General features: G+C 56.2%; 1 protein-coding gene across 1 annotated transcript; it reads left to right on the plus strand.

Annotated features, from left to right (window-relative positions):
* The first annotated feature begins 1,582 nt into the window (after positions 1–1,582).
* LOC140720909 (ribonuclease inhibitor-like) lies at positions 1,583–3,144 on the plus strand. Its single transcript, XM_073035756.1, has 4 exons — positions 1,583–1,669; positions 1,825–1,995; positions 2,149–2,316; positions 2,481–3,144. The coding sequence occupies exons 1-4, from the start codon at positions 1,614–1,616 to the stop codon at positions 2,566–2,568; spliced, it is 483 nt and encodes a 160-aa protein (XP_072891857.1). The 5' UTR covers positions 1,583–1,613; the 3' UTR covers positions 2,569–3,144.
* Positions 3,145–15,462: the final 12,318 nt, after the last annotated feature.

Here is a 15,462-nt window from a genome sequence, read left to right on the forward strand (position 1 = left end):
GTGGGATCTCTCTTTCCCATTCCCCTTCCTCCTCTGGAATCTCTCTTCCCCATACCTCTTTCTCCTGTGGGGTCTCTTTTCCCCATCCCCCTTCCTCCGGTAGGATACCTGTTCTCCATCCACCTTCCTCCTATGGGATCGCTCGTCCATCCGAAATCCTCCTGTGGGCTCTCCCTTCCACATCTCCCTTCCTCCTGTGGGTTCTCTCCTACTGATCCCCCATCCTCCTGTCCGATCTCTCTTCACCATTCTCAATCCTCCTGTGGGTTGTCATCCCCATCCCCCTTCCTGCTGTGGGCTCTCTCCTCCCCATCAAAATCCTGCTGTTGGATCCCTTTTCCTCATCCCCCTTCCTCCTGTGGGATTCCCTTCCCCATACACTTTCCTCTTGTGGGATCTCTCTTCCCCAACCCCCTTCCTCCTGTGGGATCTCTCTTCCCCTCCCCCCTTCCTCCTGTGGGATCACTCTTCCCCATCCCCCTTCCTCCTGTGGGATCACTCTTCCCCATCCCCCTTCCTCCTGTATGAACTCTCTTCTCCGTCCCTCCTCTTCTTGTCGGTTCTCTCTTCCCCATGCTCCTTCCACCTGTGGGATTTATCTTTCCCACCCCATTCCTTCCTGCTGTTGGATCACCATTCCCCTTCACCCTTCTTCCTGTGGGATCTCTGTTTCCCAAACCCCTTCCTCCCTTATGATTTCTCTACCCCACCCGCCTTCCTCCTGTGTTGCTCTCTCTTACCCATTCCACTTCCTCCTCTGGAATCTCTCTTCCCCATCCCCGTTCCTCCCGTGGGATATCTCATCCCCACCCGCCTTCCTCCTTTGGGATCACTCGTCCATCCGACTTCCTCCTGTGGGCTCTCCCTTCCACATCTCCCTTCCTCCTGTGGGTTCTCTCCTACTGATCCCCCATCCTCCTGTCCGATCTCTCTTTACCATTCTCAATCCTCCTGTGGGTTGTCTTCCCCATCCCCATTCCTCCTATGGGTCCTCTGTTCCCATGCCCCCTCTTCCTGTGGGATCTCTCTGTCCCATCTCCATTCCTCCTGAGGTACTTCTCCTACTCATCCCCCATCCTCCTGCATGATCTCTCTTCCCCGTCCCTCCTCTTCCTATCGGATCTCTCTTCCCCATGCTCCTTCCTCCTGTGGTATCTCTCTTTCCCATCACTTTAGCTCGGGTGGGTCTATTTCACTCTGTCCCATTGACATTTCTGCATTTCAGTCAGGAACACTTTTCTCTCCATCGGGGAATGGGACAGAATATGTTGAGTTTTCAGGGTCACACCGACAGACGAAATTACTGACATTCGGTGAATACCCTGGAGCTGGGCAGTGAGAGACATTTACAGTGATGGGAACTCCGATCAGTGATTTACTGAAGGGTTTAATGTTTCCTGTAATATCCGAGTGAGAGAAATTCCGAGAACCGACAAGAAGAGGAGGGACGGAGAAGAGAGTTCATACAGGAGGAAGGGGGATGGGGAAGAGTGATCCCACAGGAGGAAGGGGGAGGGGAAGAGAGATCCCACAGGAGGAAGGGGGTTGGGGAAAGTTCATCAATCTTTCTGTTTGTGTTTAGACTCGGGGGGAATGACCTGGGAGATTCAGCAATGAAACTGGTGTCTGCAGCTCTGAGGAACCCGGAGTGTAAAATACAGAAACTGGGGTAAGTACCAGACTGTGGGAGATTGTGTTTACAGTCACTGGGTGTCTGACACTGAACATTAATGTGATCAGTAATTGTGTTACTGATAAACATCGGGGATTTGTATCGTCTCCTGTCTCTCTGTGTCCTTCACCCTCACTCTCTCTCATCTCCAGGCTGTGGAAAGTCGGTCTCACAGATTCTGGTGCCGAGGATCTCGCCTCCGCTCTCAGTACAAACCCATCACTGATGGAGCTGAACCTGAGTGAAAATAAACTGGGAGATTCAGCAGTGAAACTGGTGTCTGCGGCTCTGAGGAACCCGGAGTGTAAAATACAGAGACTGTGGTAAGTACCAGACTGTGGGAGATTGTTTACAGTCACTGGGTGTCTGACACTGAACATTAATGTGATCAGTAATTGTGTTACTGATAAACACTGGGGATTTGTACCGTCTCCTGTCTCTCTGTGTCCTTCATCCTCACTCTCTCTCATCTCCAGGCTGATGGAGATCGGTCTCACAGATTCTGGTGCCGAGGATCTCGTCTCCGCTCTCAGTACAAACCCATCACTGACGGAGCTGAACCTGGGATACAACTCGCTGACTGACCGATCTGTCCCCGCTCTCCGCCGCCTCATACTGACCCTCCCGAGTCTCGAGCGGATCGGGTAAGTGTTTGTGTTAATGTCCAATGTGATAAAATATCAGCGGATCCGAAGGTTTTCTGGTGATATTTGTCCGTGAGTGTTGTTGAAACATTAACCCCAGTCCCCTGTTACTGACACTGTTGTGTAATCAGTTTATTTCATCTTTATTCTCCCATCTGTTTCAGGCTGATGGGGAATGAGTTCAGTGAGACCGGGATGAAGGAACTGAGATCTCTGCAGGAACCCAGACCCAGACTGACAGTGTATCTGTGAACATCTGAATGTGTGAACCTCCCCGCCCGCCGGATGGGGATATCTTGGCCGATTCCCCCCTGACCTTTACTGGCCGCGCGCCAGTTGTAATTTCCAACGGTTTTAACGGAACCATCTCAGGTCTCGCACTGTGTGTCGATCGGAGCGGTCCCGCAGTGACATGCTTCCGCCTATTGTCCGGCGGGGCAGCTTCCGCCAGATGTGCGTGTTGGAGACTCCCACGTGACACCCCGGAGAATTACCCAGACAGGAAGAGCCCGGGGGCCGGGGCTCAGTCTTGGACACCGGTGTCCCGGGGTGGGATTATCCCGGGAGAGAATCCTTTTGCTCCCTTTTCTGAGGACGGTGCATTCGGCAGCCTGGCCGAAATAATGATGTTAAATTGACAAATCCCTCGGCAGTGACCCTGGATCTGCAGCGATCCCGGACACGGCCCTGAAGTGTGATTTGATAATCATCTGTTCCACGATGCAGAGTGACGGTGAGAAACGGGACTGATTATTCAAACTGTCACTCGTTGTCGCCGCTCAGTTAATTGCGTGTGACTGTGAGTGAGTCGATTTACATTTGTCATGATGAAATCAATAAACCACTGTAACTTCCCGTCTTGGTGTCGGACTTTAGTCTCATTAGAGGAGAAACAGTGACCTGGGGTTACTGCTGCCCCCTGCACCCGATGAACTGAAATAATACATGGTAAATGGTAGGGCATTGGGGAATGCAGTAGAACAGAGTGATCTAGGAATAATGGTGCATAGTTCCCTGAAGATGGAATCTCATGTGGATAGGGTGGTGAAGAAAGCTTTTGGTATGCTGGCCTTTATAAATCAGAGCATTGAGTATAGGAATTGGGATGTCATGTTAAAATTGTACAAGGTATTGGTAAGGCCAAATTTGGAGTACTGTGTTCTGTTCACCGAATTATAGGAAAAATGTCAACAAAATACAGAGAGTACAGAGGAGATTTACCAGAATGTTACCTGGGTTTCAGCACCTAAGTTACAGGGAAAGGTTGAACAAGTTAGATCTTTATTCTTTGGAGAGTAGAAGGTTGAAGGGGGAATTGATAGAGGTATTTAAAATTATGAGGGCGGTAGATCGAGTTGACGAGGATAGGCTTTTTCCATTGAGAGTAAGGGAGATTCAAACAAGAGGACATGAGTTCAGAGTTAGGGGGAAAGTTTAGGGGTAACACGAGGGGGAATTTCTTTACTCAGAGAGTGGTAGCTGTGTGGAACGAGCTTCCAGTAGAAGTAGAAGAGGCCAGTTCAGTTGTGTCATTTAAAGTGAAATTGGACAGGTATATGGACAGGAAAGGATTGGAGGGTTATGGGCTGAGTGCGGGTCGTTGAGACATGGTAGAGTGTAAGTGTTTAGCATGGACGGGAAGGGCCAAGATGGCCTGTCCCATCAGACACTCCCGGGGTGAGACACAGACTGAATGTCCCTCCACACCGTCTCATCACACACTCCCGGGGTCAGGCACAGAGTGGAGCTGTTCTGATTGCGCTGGGAGAAATCGAGGAAAAACTGCTGTATGAAGGTCGTGAGTTACTTGGAGTTGGTTTGAAATGTCTCTTGAACATCTAAGTGAGCGGCTGGTTTAGTGTGGAAGCTTCATTTGGAGTTTTTCTGCCAGTTTGGACTGGGTTCGTTGACGGCTGCGAACTGCGTAGCACCCTGCTGTGGCCGCTGGCAACTCGCCAGGAAGCCGGATCGCCCCAAAAACCGGAGACAAACGCCGTTGTTCTCCCGCTGACATCGGGACAACCTCCTTCCATCTTTATCATCATGACTCACGTTCGGTGTAGATAGATAGATAGATACTTTATTCATCCCCATGGGGAAATTCAACCTTTTTTCCAATGTCCCATACACTTGTTGTAGCAAAAACTAATTACATACAATACTTAACTCAGTAAGAACTAACTCAAAAAGCATTAATAATAGCTTAAAAAAGTTCTTAAGTCCTGGCAGTTGAATTGTAAAGCCTAATGGCATTGGGGAGTATTGACCTCTTCATCCTGTCTGAGGAGCATTGCATCGATAGTAACCTGTCGCTGAAACTGCTTCTCTGTCTCTGGATGGTGCTATGTAGAGGATGTTCAGGGTTTTCCATAATTGACCGTAGCCTACTCAGCGCCCTTCGCTCTGCTACCGATGTTATACTCTCCACTACTTTGCCCACGACAGAGCCCGCCTTCCTTACCAGCTTATTAAGACGTGAGGCGTCCCTCTTCTTAATGCTTCCTCCCCAACACGCCTCCACAAAGAAGAGGGCGCTCTCCACAACTGACCTATAGAACATAGACCTGTAGGAGCGGAAACATCGTTTGAGACGTCTCGACCTCTCACGGCCTGGAAGTTCTGCAGGACTAACGGAGCCTTTCCTGGCTTTGGAATTTCTGGCACTGAGCCAGCAAGGTAATGTCGAGTACAAACTTTTCCCGCCAGTTACTCAACTCGCTCCAGGACTGTATAAGCAGCACCACCACTGTATCATTCTCGATTCGGACACAGAAGCAACATGCCGGACCGGTCTACAGGGAGTCGCAGGCCTTCGGGAAGTTATGCAAAGGCGGCTGCCCCTCCAGCCTCGGACAACGCCCTGTTTCGGTCGGTGAAAGTGGAACGCGGGGTGCAATGTATTTTTGTGAACTGGAACTACCCTGGAAAAGTGCGCGGAGACTATGGAGGACTTGTTGGGGAGAAATGGTGTTTTGGCCACCGAGAAAGAGTTCGGGAAGGCAATGTTTTATCTGAGGAATGATGAGGTGGTACATCGGGCCCTCAGTAGAGGGATCACGGGGGAAAACATCTTTTTACAGATGGAGCTGGTGACAGCTCCCACATAACGCATCGTCCTCGGTCACGTAAAGCCTTTCATCCCCAACGAGGACCTGCTTCCCGCACTAGCCCGCCTGGGGCAATTAAGGTCAGAAATAACTGCCATCAGGCACTAATTCAGGAGACGCACCCTCCGTACCGTAATCTCTTTCCGGCGACAGGTATTCATGCAGCCTGAAAGGGGGACGAGGCAGAGGGCCGGTTTACTGTCCGGTACGAGCGGGGAGCTTATCAGGGGCATTGGAGCTCTGAGCGCCCACGGTGCCATGCGTGCGGGGAGGTGGGGCACTTTCGGAGGGACTGTCCCAGCACCCGAAAAACCAGGGAGTCCACTTCAGGAACTAGTTCCCGAGCTACCTCCGCTACTGATCCCATTCCTGCTCCTGCACCTGTGCCAGCCCCTGACACTGTCTCTACCCCTGTCCCTGTTCCTACGTCTGTTCCAGTCTCTGCTCCTGCCCCTGACCCTGTCTCTGCTCCTCCACCTGTGCCGGCCCCTGCTCCTGCCCCTGACACTGTCTCTACCCCTGTCCCTATTACAACGTCTGTTCCAGTCTCTGCTCCTGCCCCTGACCCTCTCTACCCGTCCCTGTTCCTACGTCTGTTCCAGTCCCTGCTCCTGCCCCTGACCCTGTCTCTACCCCTGTCCCTATTCCTACGTCTGTTCCAGTCTCTGCTCCTGCTTCTGACCCTCTCTACCCGTCCCTGTTCCAACGTCTGTTCCAGTCTCTGCTCCTGCCCCTGACCCTCTCTACCCGTCCCTGTTCCTACGTCTGTTCCAGTCTCTGCTCCTGCCCCTGACCGTGTCTCTACCCCTGTCCCTATTCCTACGTCTGTTCCAGTCTCTGCTCCTGCCCTTGACCCTCTCTACCCGTCCCTGTTCATACGTCTGTTCCAGTCTCTGCTCCTGCCCCTGACCCTGTCTCTACCCCTGTCCCTATTCCTACGTCTGGTCCAGTCTCTGCTCCTGCCCGACCCTCTCTCCCTGTCCCTATTCCTACGTCTCTTCAATTCCTGCTGCTGCCCCTGACCCTGTCTCTACCCCTGTCCTTATTCCTACGTCTGTTCCAGTCTCTGCCCCTGACCCTGTCTCTACCCCTGTCCCTGTCCCTACGTCTGTTCCAGTCTCTGCTCCTGTCCCTGTCTCTACCCCTGTCCCTGTTCCTACGTCTGTTCCATCTCTGCTCCCGCCCCTGACCCTGTCGCTACCCCTGTCCCTATTCCTACGTCTGTTCCAGTCTCTGCTCCAGCCCCTGACCCTCTCTACCCCTGTCCCTGTTCCTACGTCTGTTCCATCTCTGCTCCCGCCCCTGACCCTGTCGCTACCCCTGTCCCTGTTCCTACGTCTGTTCCAGTCTCTGCTCCTGCCCCTGACCCTCTCTACCCCTGTCCCTGTTCCTACATCTGTTCCATCCCTGCTCCCGCCCCTGACCCTGTCGCTACCCCTGTCCCTATTCCTACGTCTGTTCCAGTCCCTGCTCCTGCCCCTGTTCCTACGTCTGTTCCAGTCCCTGCTCCTGCCCCTGACCCTGTCTCTACCCCCGTCCCTATTCCTACGTCTGTTCCAGTCTCTGCTCCTGCCCCTGACCCTGTCTCTACCCCTGTCCCTATTCCTACGTCTGTTCCAGTCTCTGCTCCTGCCCCTGACCCTCTCTACCAGTCCCTGTTCCTCCGTCTGTTCCAGTCTCTGCTCCCGCCCCTGACCCTCTCTACCCGTCCCTGTTCCTACGTCTGTTCCAGTATCTGCCCCTGACCCTGCCTCTATCCCTGTCCCTGTCCCTGCGTCTGTTCCAGTCTCTGCTCCTGCCGCTGACCCTCTCTACCCGTCCATGTTCCTACGTCTGGTCCAGTCTCTGCCCCTGACCCTGTCTCTACCCCTGTCCCTGTCCCTACGTCTGTTCCAGTCTCTGCTCCTGCCCCTGTCTCTACCCCTGTCCCTATTCCTACGTCTGTTCCATCTCTGCTCCCACCCCTGACCCTGTTGCTACCCCTGTCCCTATTCCTACGTCTGTTCCAGTACCTGCTCCTGCCCCTGTCTCTACCCCTGTCCCTGTTCCTACGTCTGTTCCAGTCTCTGCTCCTGCCCCTGACCCTGTCTCTACCCCTGTCCCTATTCCTACGTCTGTTCCAGTCTCTGCTCCTGCCCCTGCCCCTGTCTCTACCCCTGTCCCTGTTCCTACGTCTGTTCCAGTCTCTGCTCCTGCCCCTGACCCTGTCTCTACCCCTGTCCCTATTCCTATATCTGTTCCAGTCCCTGCTCCTGCCCCTGACCCTGTCTCTAATCCTGTCCCTATTCCTACGTCTGTTCCAGTCTCTGCTCCTGCCCCTGCCCCTGTCTCTACCCGTCCCTGTTCCTACGTCTGTTCCAGTCTCTGCTCTTGCCGCTGACCCTCTCTACCCCTGTCCCTATTCCTACGTCTGTTCCAGTCCCTGCTCCTGCCCCTGCCCCTGTCTCTACCCCTGTCCCTGTTCCTACGTCTGTTCCAGTCTCTGCTCCTGCCCCTGACCCTGTCTCTACCCCTGTCCCTGTTCCTACGTCTGTTCCAGTCTCTGCTCCTGCCCCTGACCCTCTCTACCCCTGTCCCTGTTCCTACGTCTGTTCCATCTCTGCTCCCACCCCTGACCCTGTCGCTACCCCTGTCTCTATTCCTACGTCTGTTCCAGTCCCTGCTCCTGCCCCTGACCCTGTCTCTAACCCTGTCCCTATTCCTACGTCTGTTCCTGTCCCTGCCCCTGCCCCTGTCTCTACCCCTGTCCCTGTTCCTACGTCTGTTCCAGTCTCTGCTCCTGCCCCTGACCCTCTCTACCCCTGTCCCTGTTCCTACGTCTGTTCCAGTCACTGCTCCTGCCCCTGACCCTGTCTCTACCCCTGTCCCTATTCCTACATCTGTTCCAGTCTCTGCTCCTGCCCCTGCCCCAGTCTCTACCCCTGTTCCTACGTCTGTTCCAGTCTCTGCTCCTGCCCCTGACCCTGTCTCTACCCCTGTCCCTATTCCTATATCTGTTCCAGTCCCTGCTCCTGCCCCAGACCCTGTCTCTAATCCTGTCCCTATTCCTACGTCTGTTCCAGTCTCTGCTCCTGCCCCTGCCCCTGTCTCTACCCCTGTCCCTATTCATACGTCTGTTCCTGTCCCTGCTCCTGCCCCTGTCTCTACCCCTGTCCCTGTTCCTACATCTGTTCCATCCCTGCTCCCGCCCCTGACCCTGTCGCTACCCCTGTCCCTATTCCTACGTCTGTTCCAGTCCCTGCTCCTGCCCCTGTTCCTACGTCTGTTCCAGTCCCTGCTCCTGCCCCTGACCCTGTCTCTACCCCCGTCCCTATTCCTACGTCTGTTCCAGTCTCTGCTTCTGCCCCTGACCCTGTCTCTACCCCTGTCCCTATTCCTACGTCTGTTCCAGTCTCTGCTCCTGCCCCTGACCCTCTCTACCAGTCCCTGTTCCTCCGTCTGTTCCAGTCTCTGCTCCCGCCCCTGAACCTCTCTACCCGTCCCTGTTCCTACGTCTGTTCCAGTATCTGCCCCTGACCCTGCCTCTATCCCTGTCCCTGTCCCTGCGTCTGTTCCAGTCTCTGCTCCTGCCGCTGACCCTCTCTACCCGTCCATGTTCCTACGTCTGTTCCAGTCTCTGCCCCTGACCCTGTCTCTACCCCTGTCCCTGTCCCTACGTCTGTTCCAGTCTCTGCTCCTGCCCCTGTCTCTACCCCTGTCCCTATTCCTACGTCTGTTCCATCTCTGCTCCCACCCCTGACCCTGTTGCTACCGCTGTCCCTATTCCTACGTCTGTTCCAGTCTCTGCTCCTGCCCCTGACCCTGTCTCTACCCCTGTCCCTATTCCTACGTCTGTTCCAGTCTCTGCTCCTGCCCCTGCCCCTGTCTCTACCCCTGTCCCTGTTCCTACGTCTGTTCCAGTCTCTGCTCCTGCCCCTGACCCTGTCTCTACCCCTGTCCCTATTCCTATATCTGTTCCAGTCCCTGCTCCTGCCCCTGACCCTGTCTCTAATCCTGTCCCTATTCCTACGTCTGTTCCAGTCTCTGCTCCTGCCCCTGCCCCTGTCTCTACCCGTCCCTGTTCCTACGTCTGTTCCAGTCTCTGCTCTTGCCCCTGACCCTCTCTACCCCTGTCCCTATTCATACGTCTGTTCCTGTCCCTGCTCCTGCCCCTGTCTCTACCCCTGTCTCTGCTCCTCCACCTGTGCCGGCCCCTGCTCCTGCCCCTGACACTGTCTCTACCCCTGTCCCTATTCCAACGTCTGTTCCAGTCTCTGCTCCTGCCCCTGACCCTCTCTACCCGTCCCTGTTCCTACGTCTGTTCCAGTCCCTGCTCCTGCCCCTGACCCTGTCTCTATCCCTGTCCCTGTCCCTGCGTCTGTTCCAGTCTCTGCTCCTGCCGCTGACCCTCTCTACCCGTCCATGTTCCTACGTCTGTTCCAGTCTCTGCCCCTGACCCTGTCTCTACCCCTGTCCCTGTCCCTACGTCTGTTCCAGTCTCTGCTCCTGCCCCTGTCTCTACCCCTGTCCCTATTCCTACGTCTGTTCCATCTCTGCTCCCACCCCTGACCCTGTTGCTACCGCAGTCCCTATTCCTACGTCTGTTCCAGTCTCTGCTCCTGCCCCTGACCCTGTCTCTACCCCTGTCCCTATTCCTACGTCTGTTCCAGTCTCTGCTCCTGCCCCTGCCCCTGTCTCTACCCCTGTCCCTGTTCCTACGTCTGTTCCAGTCTCTGCTCCTGCCCCTGACCCTGTCTCTACCCCTGTCCCTATTCCTATATCTGTTCCAGTCCCTGCTCCTGCCCCTGACCCTGTCTCTAATCCTGTCCCTATTCCTACGTCTGTTCCAGTCTCTGCTCCTGCCCCTGCCCCTGTCTCTACCCGTCCCTGTTCCTACGTCTGTTCCAGTCTCTGCTCTTGCCCCTGACCCTCTCTACCCCTGTCCCTATTCATACGTCTGTTCCTGTCCCTGCTCCTGCCCCTGTCTCTACCCCTGTCTCTGCTCCTCCACCTGTGCCGGCCCCTGCTCCTGCCCCTGACACTGTCTCTACCCCTGTCCCTATTCCAACGTCTGTTCCAGTCTCTGCTCCTGCCCCTGACCCTCTCTACCCGTCCCTGTTCCTACGTCTGTTCCAGTCCCTGCTCCTGCCCCTGACCCTGTCTCTACCCCTGTCCCTATTCCTACGTCTGTTCCAGTCTCTGCTCCTGCCCCTGACCCTGTCGCTACCCCTGTCCCTATTCCTACGTCTGTTCCAGTCCCTGCTCCTGCCCCTGTTCCTACGTCTGTTCCAGTCCCTGCTCCTGCCCCTGACCCTGTCTCTACCCCCGTCCCTATTCCTACGTCTGTTCCAGTCTCTGCTTCTGCCCCTGACCCTGTCTCTACCCCTGTCCCTATTCCTACGTCTGTTCCAGTCTCTGCTCCTGCCCCTGACCCTCTCTACCAGTCCCTGTTCCTCCGTCTGTTCCAGTCTCTGCTCCCGCCCCTGAACCTCTCTACCCGTCCCTGTTCCTACGTCTGTTCCAGTATCTGCCCCTGACCCTGCCTCTATCCCTGTCCCTGTCCCTGCGTCTGTTCCAGTCTCTGCTCCTGCCGCTGACCCTCTCTACCCGTCCATGTTCCTACGTCTGTTCCAGTCTCTGCCCCTGACCCTGTCTCTACCCCTGTCCCTGTCCCTACGTCTGTTCCAGTCTCTGCTCCTGCCCCTGTCTCTACCCCTGTCCCTATTCCTACGTCTGTTCCATCTCTGCTCCCACACCTGACCCTGTTGCTACCGCTGTCCCTATTCCTACGTCTGTTCCAGTCTCTGCTCCTGCCCCTGACCCTGTCTCTACCCCTGTCCCTATTCCTACGTCTGTTCCAGTCTCTGCTCCTGCCCCTGCCCCTGTCTCTACCCCTGTCCCTGTTCCTACGTCTGTTCCAGTCTCTGCTCCTGCCCCTGACCCTGTCTCTACCCCTGTCCCTATTCCTATATCTGTTCCAGTCCCTGCTCCTGCCCCTGACCCTGTCTCTAATCCTGTCCCTATTCCTACGTCTGTTCCAGTCTCTGCTCCTGCCCCTGCCCCTGTCTCTACCCGTCCCTGTTCCTACGTCTGTTCCAGTCTCTGCTCTTGCCCCTGACCCTCTCTACCCCTGTCCCTATTCATACGTCTGTTCCTGTCCCTGCTCCTGCCCCTGTCTCTACCCCTGTCTCTGCTCCTCCACCTGTGCCGGCCCCTGCTCCTGCCCCTGACACTGTCTCTACCCCTGTCCCTATTCCAACGTCTGTTCCAGTCTCTGCTCCTGCCCCTGACCCTCTCTACCCGTCCCTGTTCCTACGTCTGTTCCAGTCCCTGCTCCTGCCCCTGACCCTGTCTCTACCCCTGTCCCTATTCCTACGTCTGTTCCAGTCTCTGCTCCTGCTTCTGACCCTATCTACCCGTCCCTGTTCCAACGTCTGTTCCAGTCTCTGCTCCTGCCCCTGACCCTCTCTACCCGTCCCTGTTCCTACGTCTGTTCCAGTCTCTGCTCCTGCCCCTGACCGTGTCTCTACCCCTGTCCCTATTCCTACGTCTGTTCCAGTCTCTGCTCCTGCCCTTGACCCTCTCTACCCGTCCCTGTTCATACGTCTGTTCCAGTCTCTGCTCCTGCCCCTGACCCTGTCTCTACCCCTGTCCCTATTCCTACGTCTGGTCCAGTCTCTGCTCCTGCCCGACCCTCTCTCCCTGTCCCTATTCCTACGTCTCTTCAATTCCTGCTGCTGCCCCTGACCCTGTCTCTACCCCTGTCCTTATTCCTACGTCTGTTCCAGTCTCTGCCCCTGACCCTGTCTCTACCCCTGTCCCTGTCCCTACGTCTGTTCCAGTCTCTGCTCCTGCCCCTGTCTCTACCCCTGTCCCTGTTCCTACGTCTGTTCCATCTCTGCTCCAGCCCCTGACCCTCTCAACCCCTGTCCCTGTTCCTACGTCTGTTCCATCTCTGCTCCCGCCCCTGACCCTGTCGCTACCCCTGTCTCTGTTCCTACGTCTGTTCCAGTCTCTGCTCCTGCCCCTGACCCTCTCTACCCCTGTCCCTGTTCCTACATCTGTTCCATCCCTGCTCCCGCCCCTGACCCTGTCGCTACCCCTGTCCCTATTCCTACGTCTGTTCCAGTCCCTGCTCCTGCCCCTGTTCCTACGTCTGTTCCAGTCCCTGCTCCTGCCCCTGACCCTGTCTCTACCCCCGTCCCTATTCCTACGTCTGTTCCAGTCTCTGCTCCTGCCCCTGACCCTGTCTGTACCCCTGTCCCTATTCCTACGTCTGTTCCAGTCTCTGCTCCTGCCCCTGACCCTCTCTACCAGTCCCTGTTCCTCCGTCTGTTCCAGTCTCTGCTCCCGCCCCTGACCCTCTCTACCCGTCCCTGTTCCTACGTCTGTTCCAGTATCTGCCCCTGACCCTGCCTCTATCCCTGTCCCTGTCCCTGCGTCTGTTCCAGTCTCTGCTCCTGCCGCTGACCCTCTCTACCCGTCCATGTTCCTACGTCTGGTCCAGTCTCTGCCCCTGACCCTGTCTCTACCCCTGTCCCTGTCCCTACGTCTGTTCCAGTCTCTGCTCCTGCCCCTGTCTCTACCCCTGTCCCTATTCCTACGTCTGTTCCATCTCTGCTCCCACCCCTGACCCTGTTGCTACCCCTGTCCCTATTCCTACGTCTGTTCCAGTACCTGCTCCTGCCCCTGTCTCTACCCCTGTCCCTGTTCCTACGTCTGTTCCAGTCTCTGCTCCTGCCCCTGACCCTGTCTCTACCCCTGTCCCTATTCCTACGTCTGTTCCAGTCTCTGCTCCTGCCCCTGCCCCTGTCTCTACCCCTGTCCCTGTTCCTACGTCTGTTCCAGTCTCTGCTCCTGCCCCTGACCCTGTCTCTACCCCTGTCCCTATTCCTATATCTGTTCCAGTCCCTGCTCCTGCCCCTGACCCTGTCTCTAATCCTGTCCCTATTCCTACGTCTGTTCCAGTCTCTGCTCCTGCCCCTGCCCCTGTCTCTACCCGTCCCTGTTCCTACGTCTGTTCCAGTCTCTGCTCTTGCCGCTGACCCTCTCTACCCCTGTCCCTATTCATACGTCTGTTCCTGTCCCTGCTCCTGCCCCTGTCTCTACCCCTGTCCCTGTTCCTACGTCTGTTCCAGTCTCTGCTCCTGCCCCTGACCCTGTCTCTACCCCTGTCCCTGTTCCTACGTCTGTTCCAGTCTCTGCTCCTGCCCCTGACCCTCTCTACCCCTGTCCCTGTTCCTACGTCTGTTCCATCTCTGCTCCCACCCCTGACCCTGTCGCTACCCCTGTCTCTATTCCTACGTCTGTTCCAGTCCCTGCTCCTGCCCCTGACCCTGTCTCTAACCCTGTCCCTATTCCTACGTCTGTTCCTGTCCCTGCCTCTGCCCCTGTCTCTACCCCTGTCCCTATTCCTACGTCTGTTCCAGTCTCTGCTCCTGCCCCTGACCCTCTCTACCCCTGTCCCTGTTCCTACGTCTGTTCCAGTCACTGCTCCTGCCCCTGACCCTGTCTCTACCCCTGTCCCTATTCCTACATCTGTTCCAGTCTCTGCTCCTGCCCCTGCCCCAGTCTCTACCCCTGTTCCTACGTCTGTTCCAGTCTCTGCTCCTGCCCCTGACCCTGTCTCTACCCCTGTCCCTATTCCTATATCTGTTCCAGTCCCTGCTCCTGCCCCAGACCCTGTCTCTAATCCTGTCCCTATTCCTACGTCTGTTCCAGTCTCTGCTCCTGCCCCTGCCCCTGTCTCTACCCCTGTCCCTATTCATACGTCTGTTCCTGTCCCTGCTCCTGCCCCTGTCTCTACCCCTGTCCCTGTTCCTACATCTGTTCCATCCCTGCTCCCGCCCCTGACCCTGTCGCTACCCCTGTCCCTATTCCTACGTCTGTTCCAGTCCCTGCTACTGCCCCTGTTCCTACGTCTGTTCCAGTCCCTGCTCCTGCCCCTGACCCTGTCTCTACCCCCGTCCCTATTCCTACGTCTGTTCCAGTCTCTGCTTCTGCCCCTGACCCTGTCTCTACCCCTGTCCCTATTCCTACGTCTGTTCCAGTCTCTGCTCCTGCCCCTGACCCTCTCTACCAGTCCCTGTTCCTCCGTCTGTTCCAGTCTCTGCTCCCGCCCCTGAACCTCTCTACCCGTCCCTGTTCCTACGTCTGTTCCAGTATCTGCCCCTGACCCTGCCTCTATCCCTGTCCCTGTCCCTGCGTCTGTTCCAGTCTCTGCTCCTGCCGCTGACCCTCTCTACCCGTCCATGTTCCTACGTCTGTTCCAGTCTCTGCCCCTGACCCTGTCTCTACCCCTGTCCCTGTCCCTACGTCTGTTCCAGTCTCTGCTCCTGCCCCTGTCTCTACCCCTGTCCCTATTCCTACGTCTGTTCCATCTCTGCTCCCACCCCTGACCCTGTTGCTACCGCTGTCCCTATTCCTACGTCTGTTCCAGTCTCTGCTCCTGCCCCTGACCCTGTCTCTACCCCTGTCCCTATTCCTACGTCTGTTCCAGTCTCTGCTCCTGCCCCTGCCCCTGTCTCTACCCCTGTCCCTGTTCCTACGTCTGTTCCAGTCTCTGCTCCTGCCCCTGACCCTGTCTCTACCCCTGTCCCTATTCCTATATCTGTTCCAGTCCCTGCTCCTGCCCCTGACGCTGTCTCTAATCCTGTCCCTATTCCTACGTCTGTTCCAGTCTCTGCTCCTGCCCCTGCCCCTGTCTCTACCCGTCCCTGTTCCTACGTCTGTTCCAGTCTCTGCTCTTGCCCCTGACCCTCTCTACCCCTGTCCCTATTCATACGTCTGTTCCTGTCCCTGCTCCTGCCCCTGTCTCTACCCCTGTCCCTGTTCCTACGTCTGTTCCAGTCTCTGCTCCTGCCCCTGACCCTGTCTGTACCCCTGTCCCTGTTCCTACGTCTGTTCCAGTCTCTGCTCCTGCCCCTGACCCTCTCTACCCCTGTCCCTGTTCCTACGTCTGTTCCATCTCTGCTCCCGCCCCTGACCCTGTCGCTACCCCTGTCTCTATTCCTACGTCTGTTCCAGTCCCTGCTCCTGCCCCTGACCCTGTCTCTAACCC

Source organism: Hemitrygon akajei, unplaced genomic scaffold (assembly GCF_048418815.1).
Source record: "Hemitrygon akajei unplaced genomic scaffold, sHemAka1.3 Scf000048, whole genome shotgun sequence".
NCBI classification, from domain to species: domain Eukaryota; kingdom Metazoa; phylum Chordata; class Chondrichthyes; order Myliobatiformes; family Dasyatidae; genus Hemitrygon; species Hemitrygon akajei.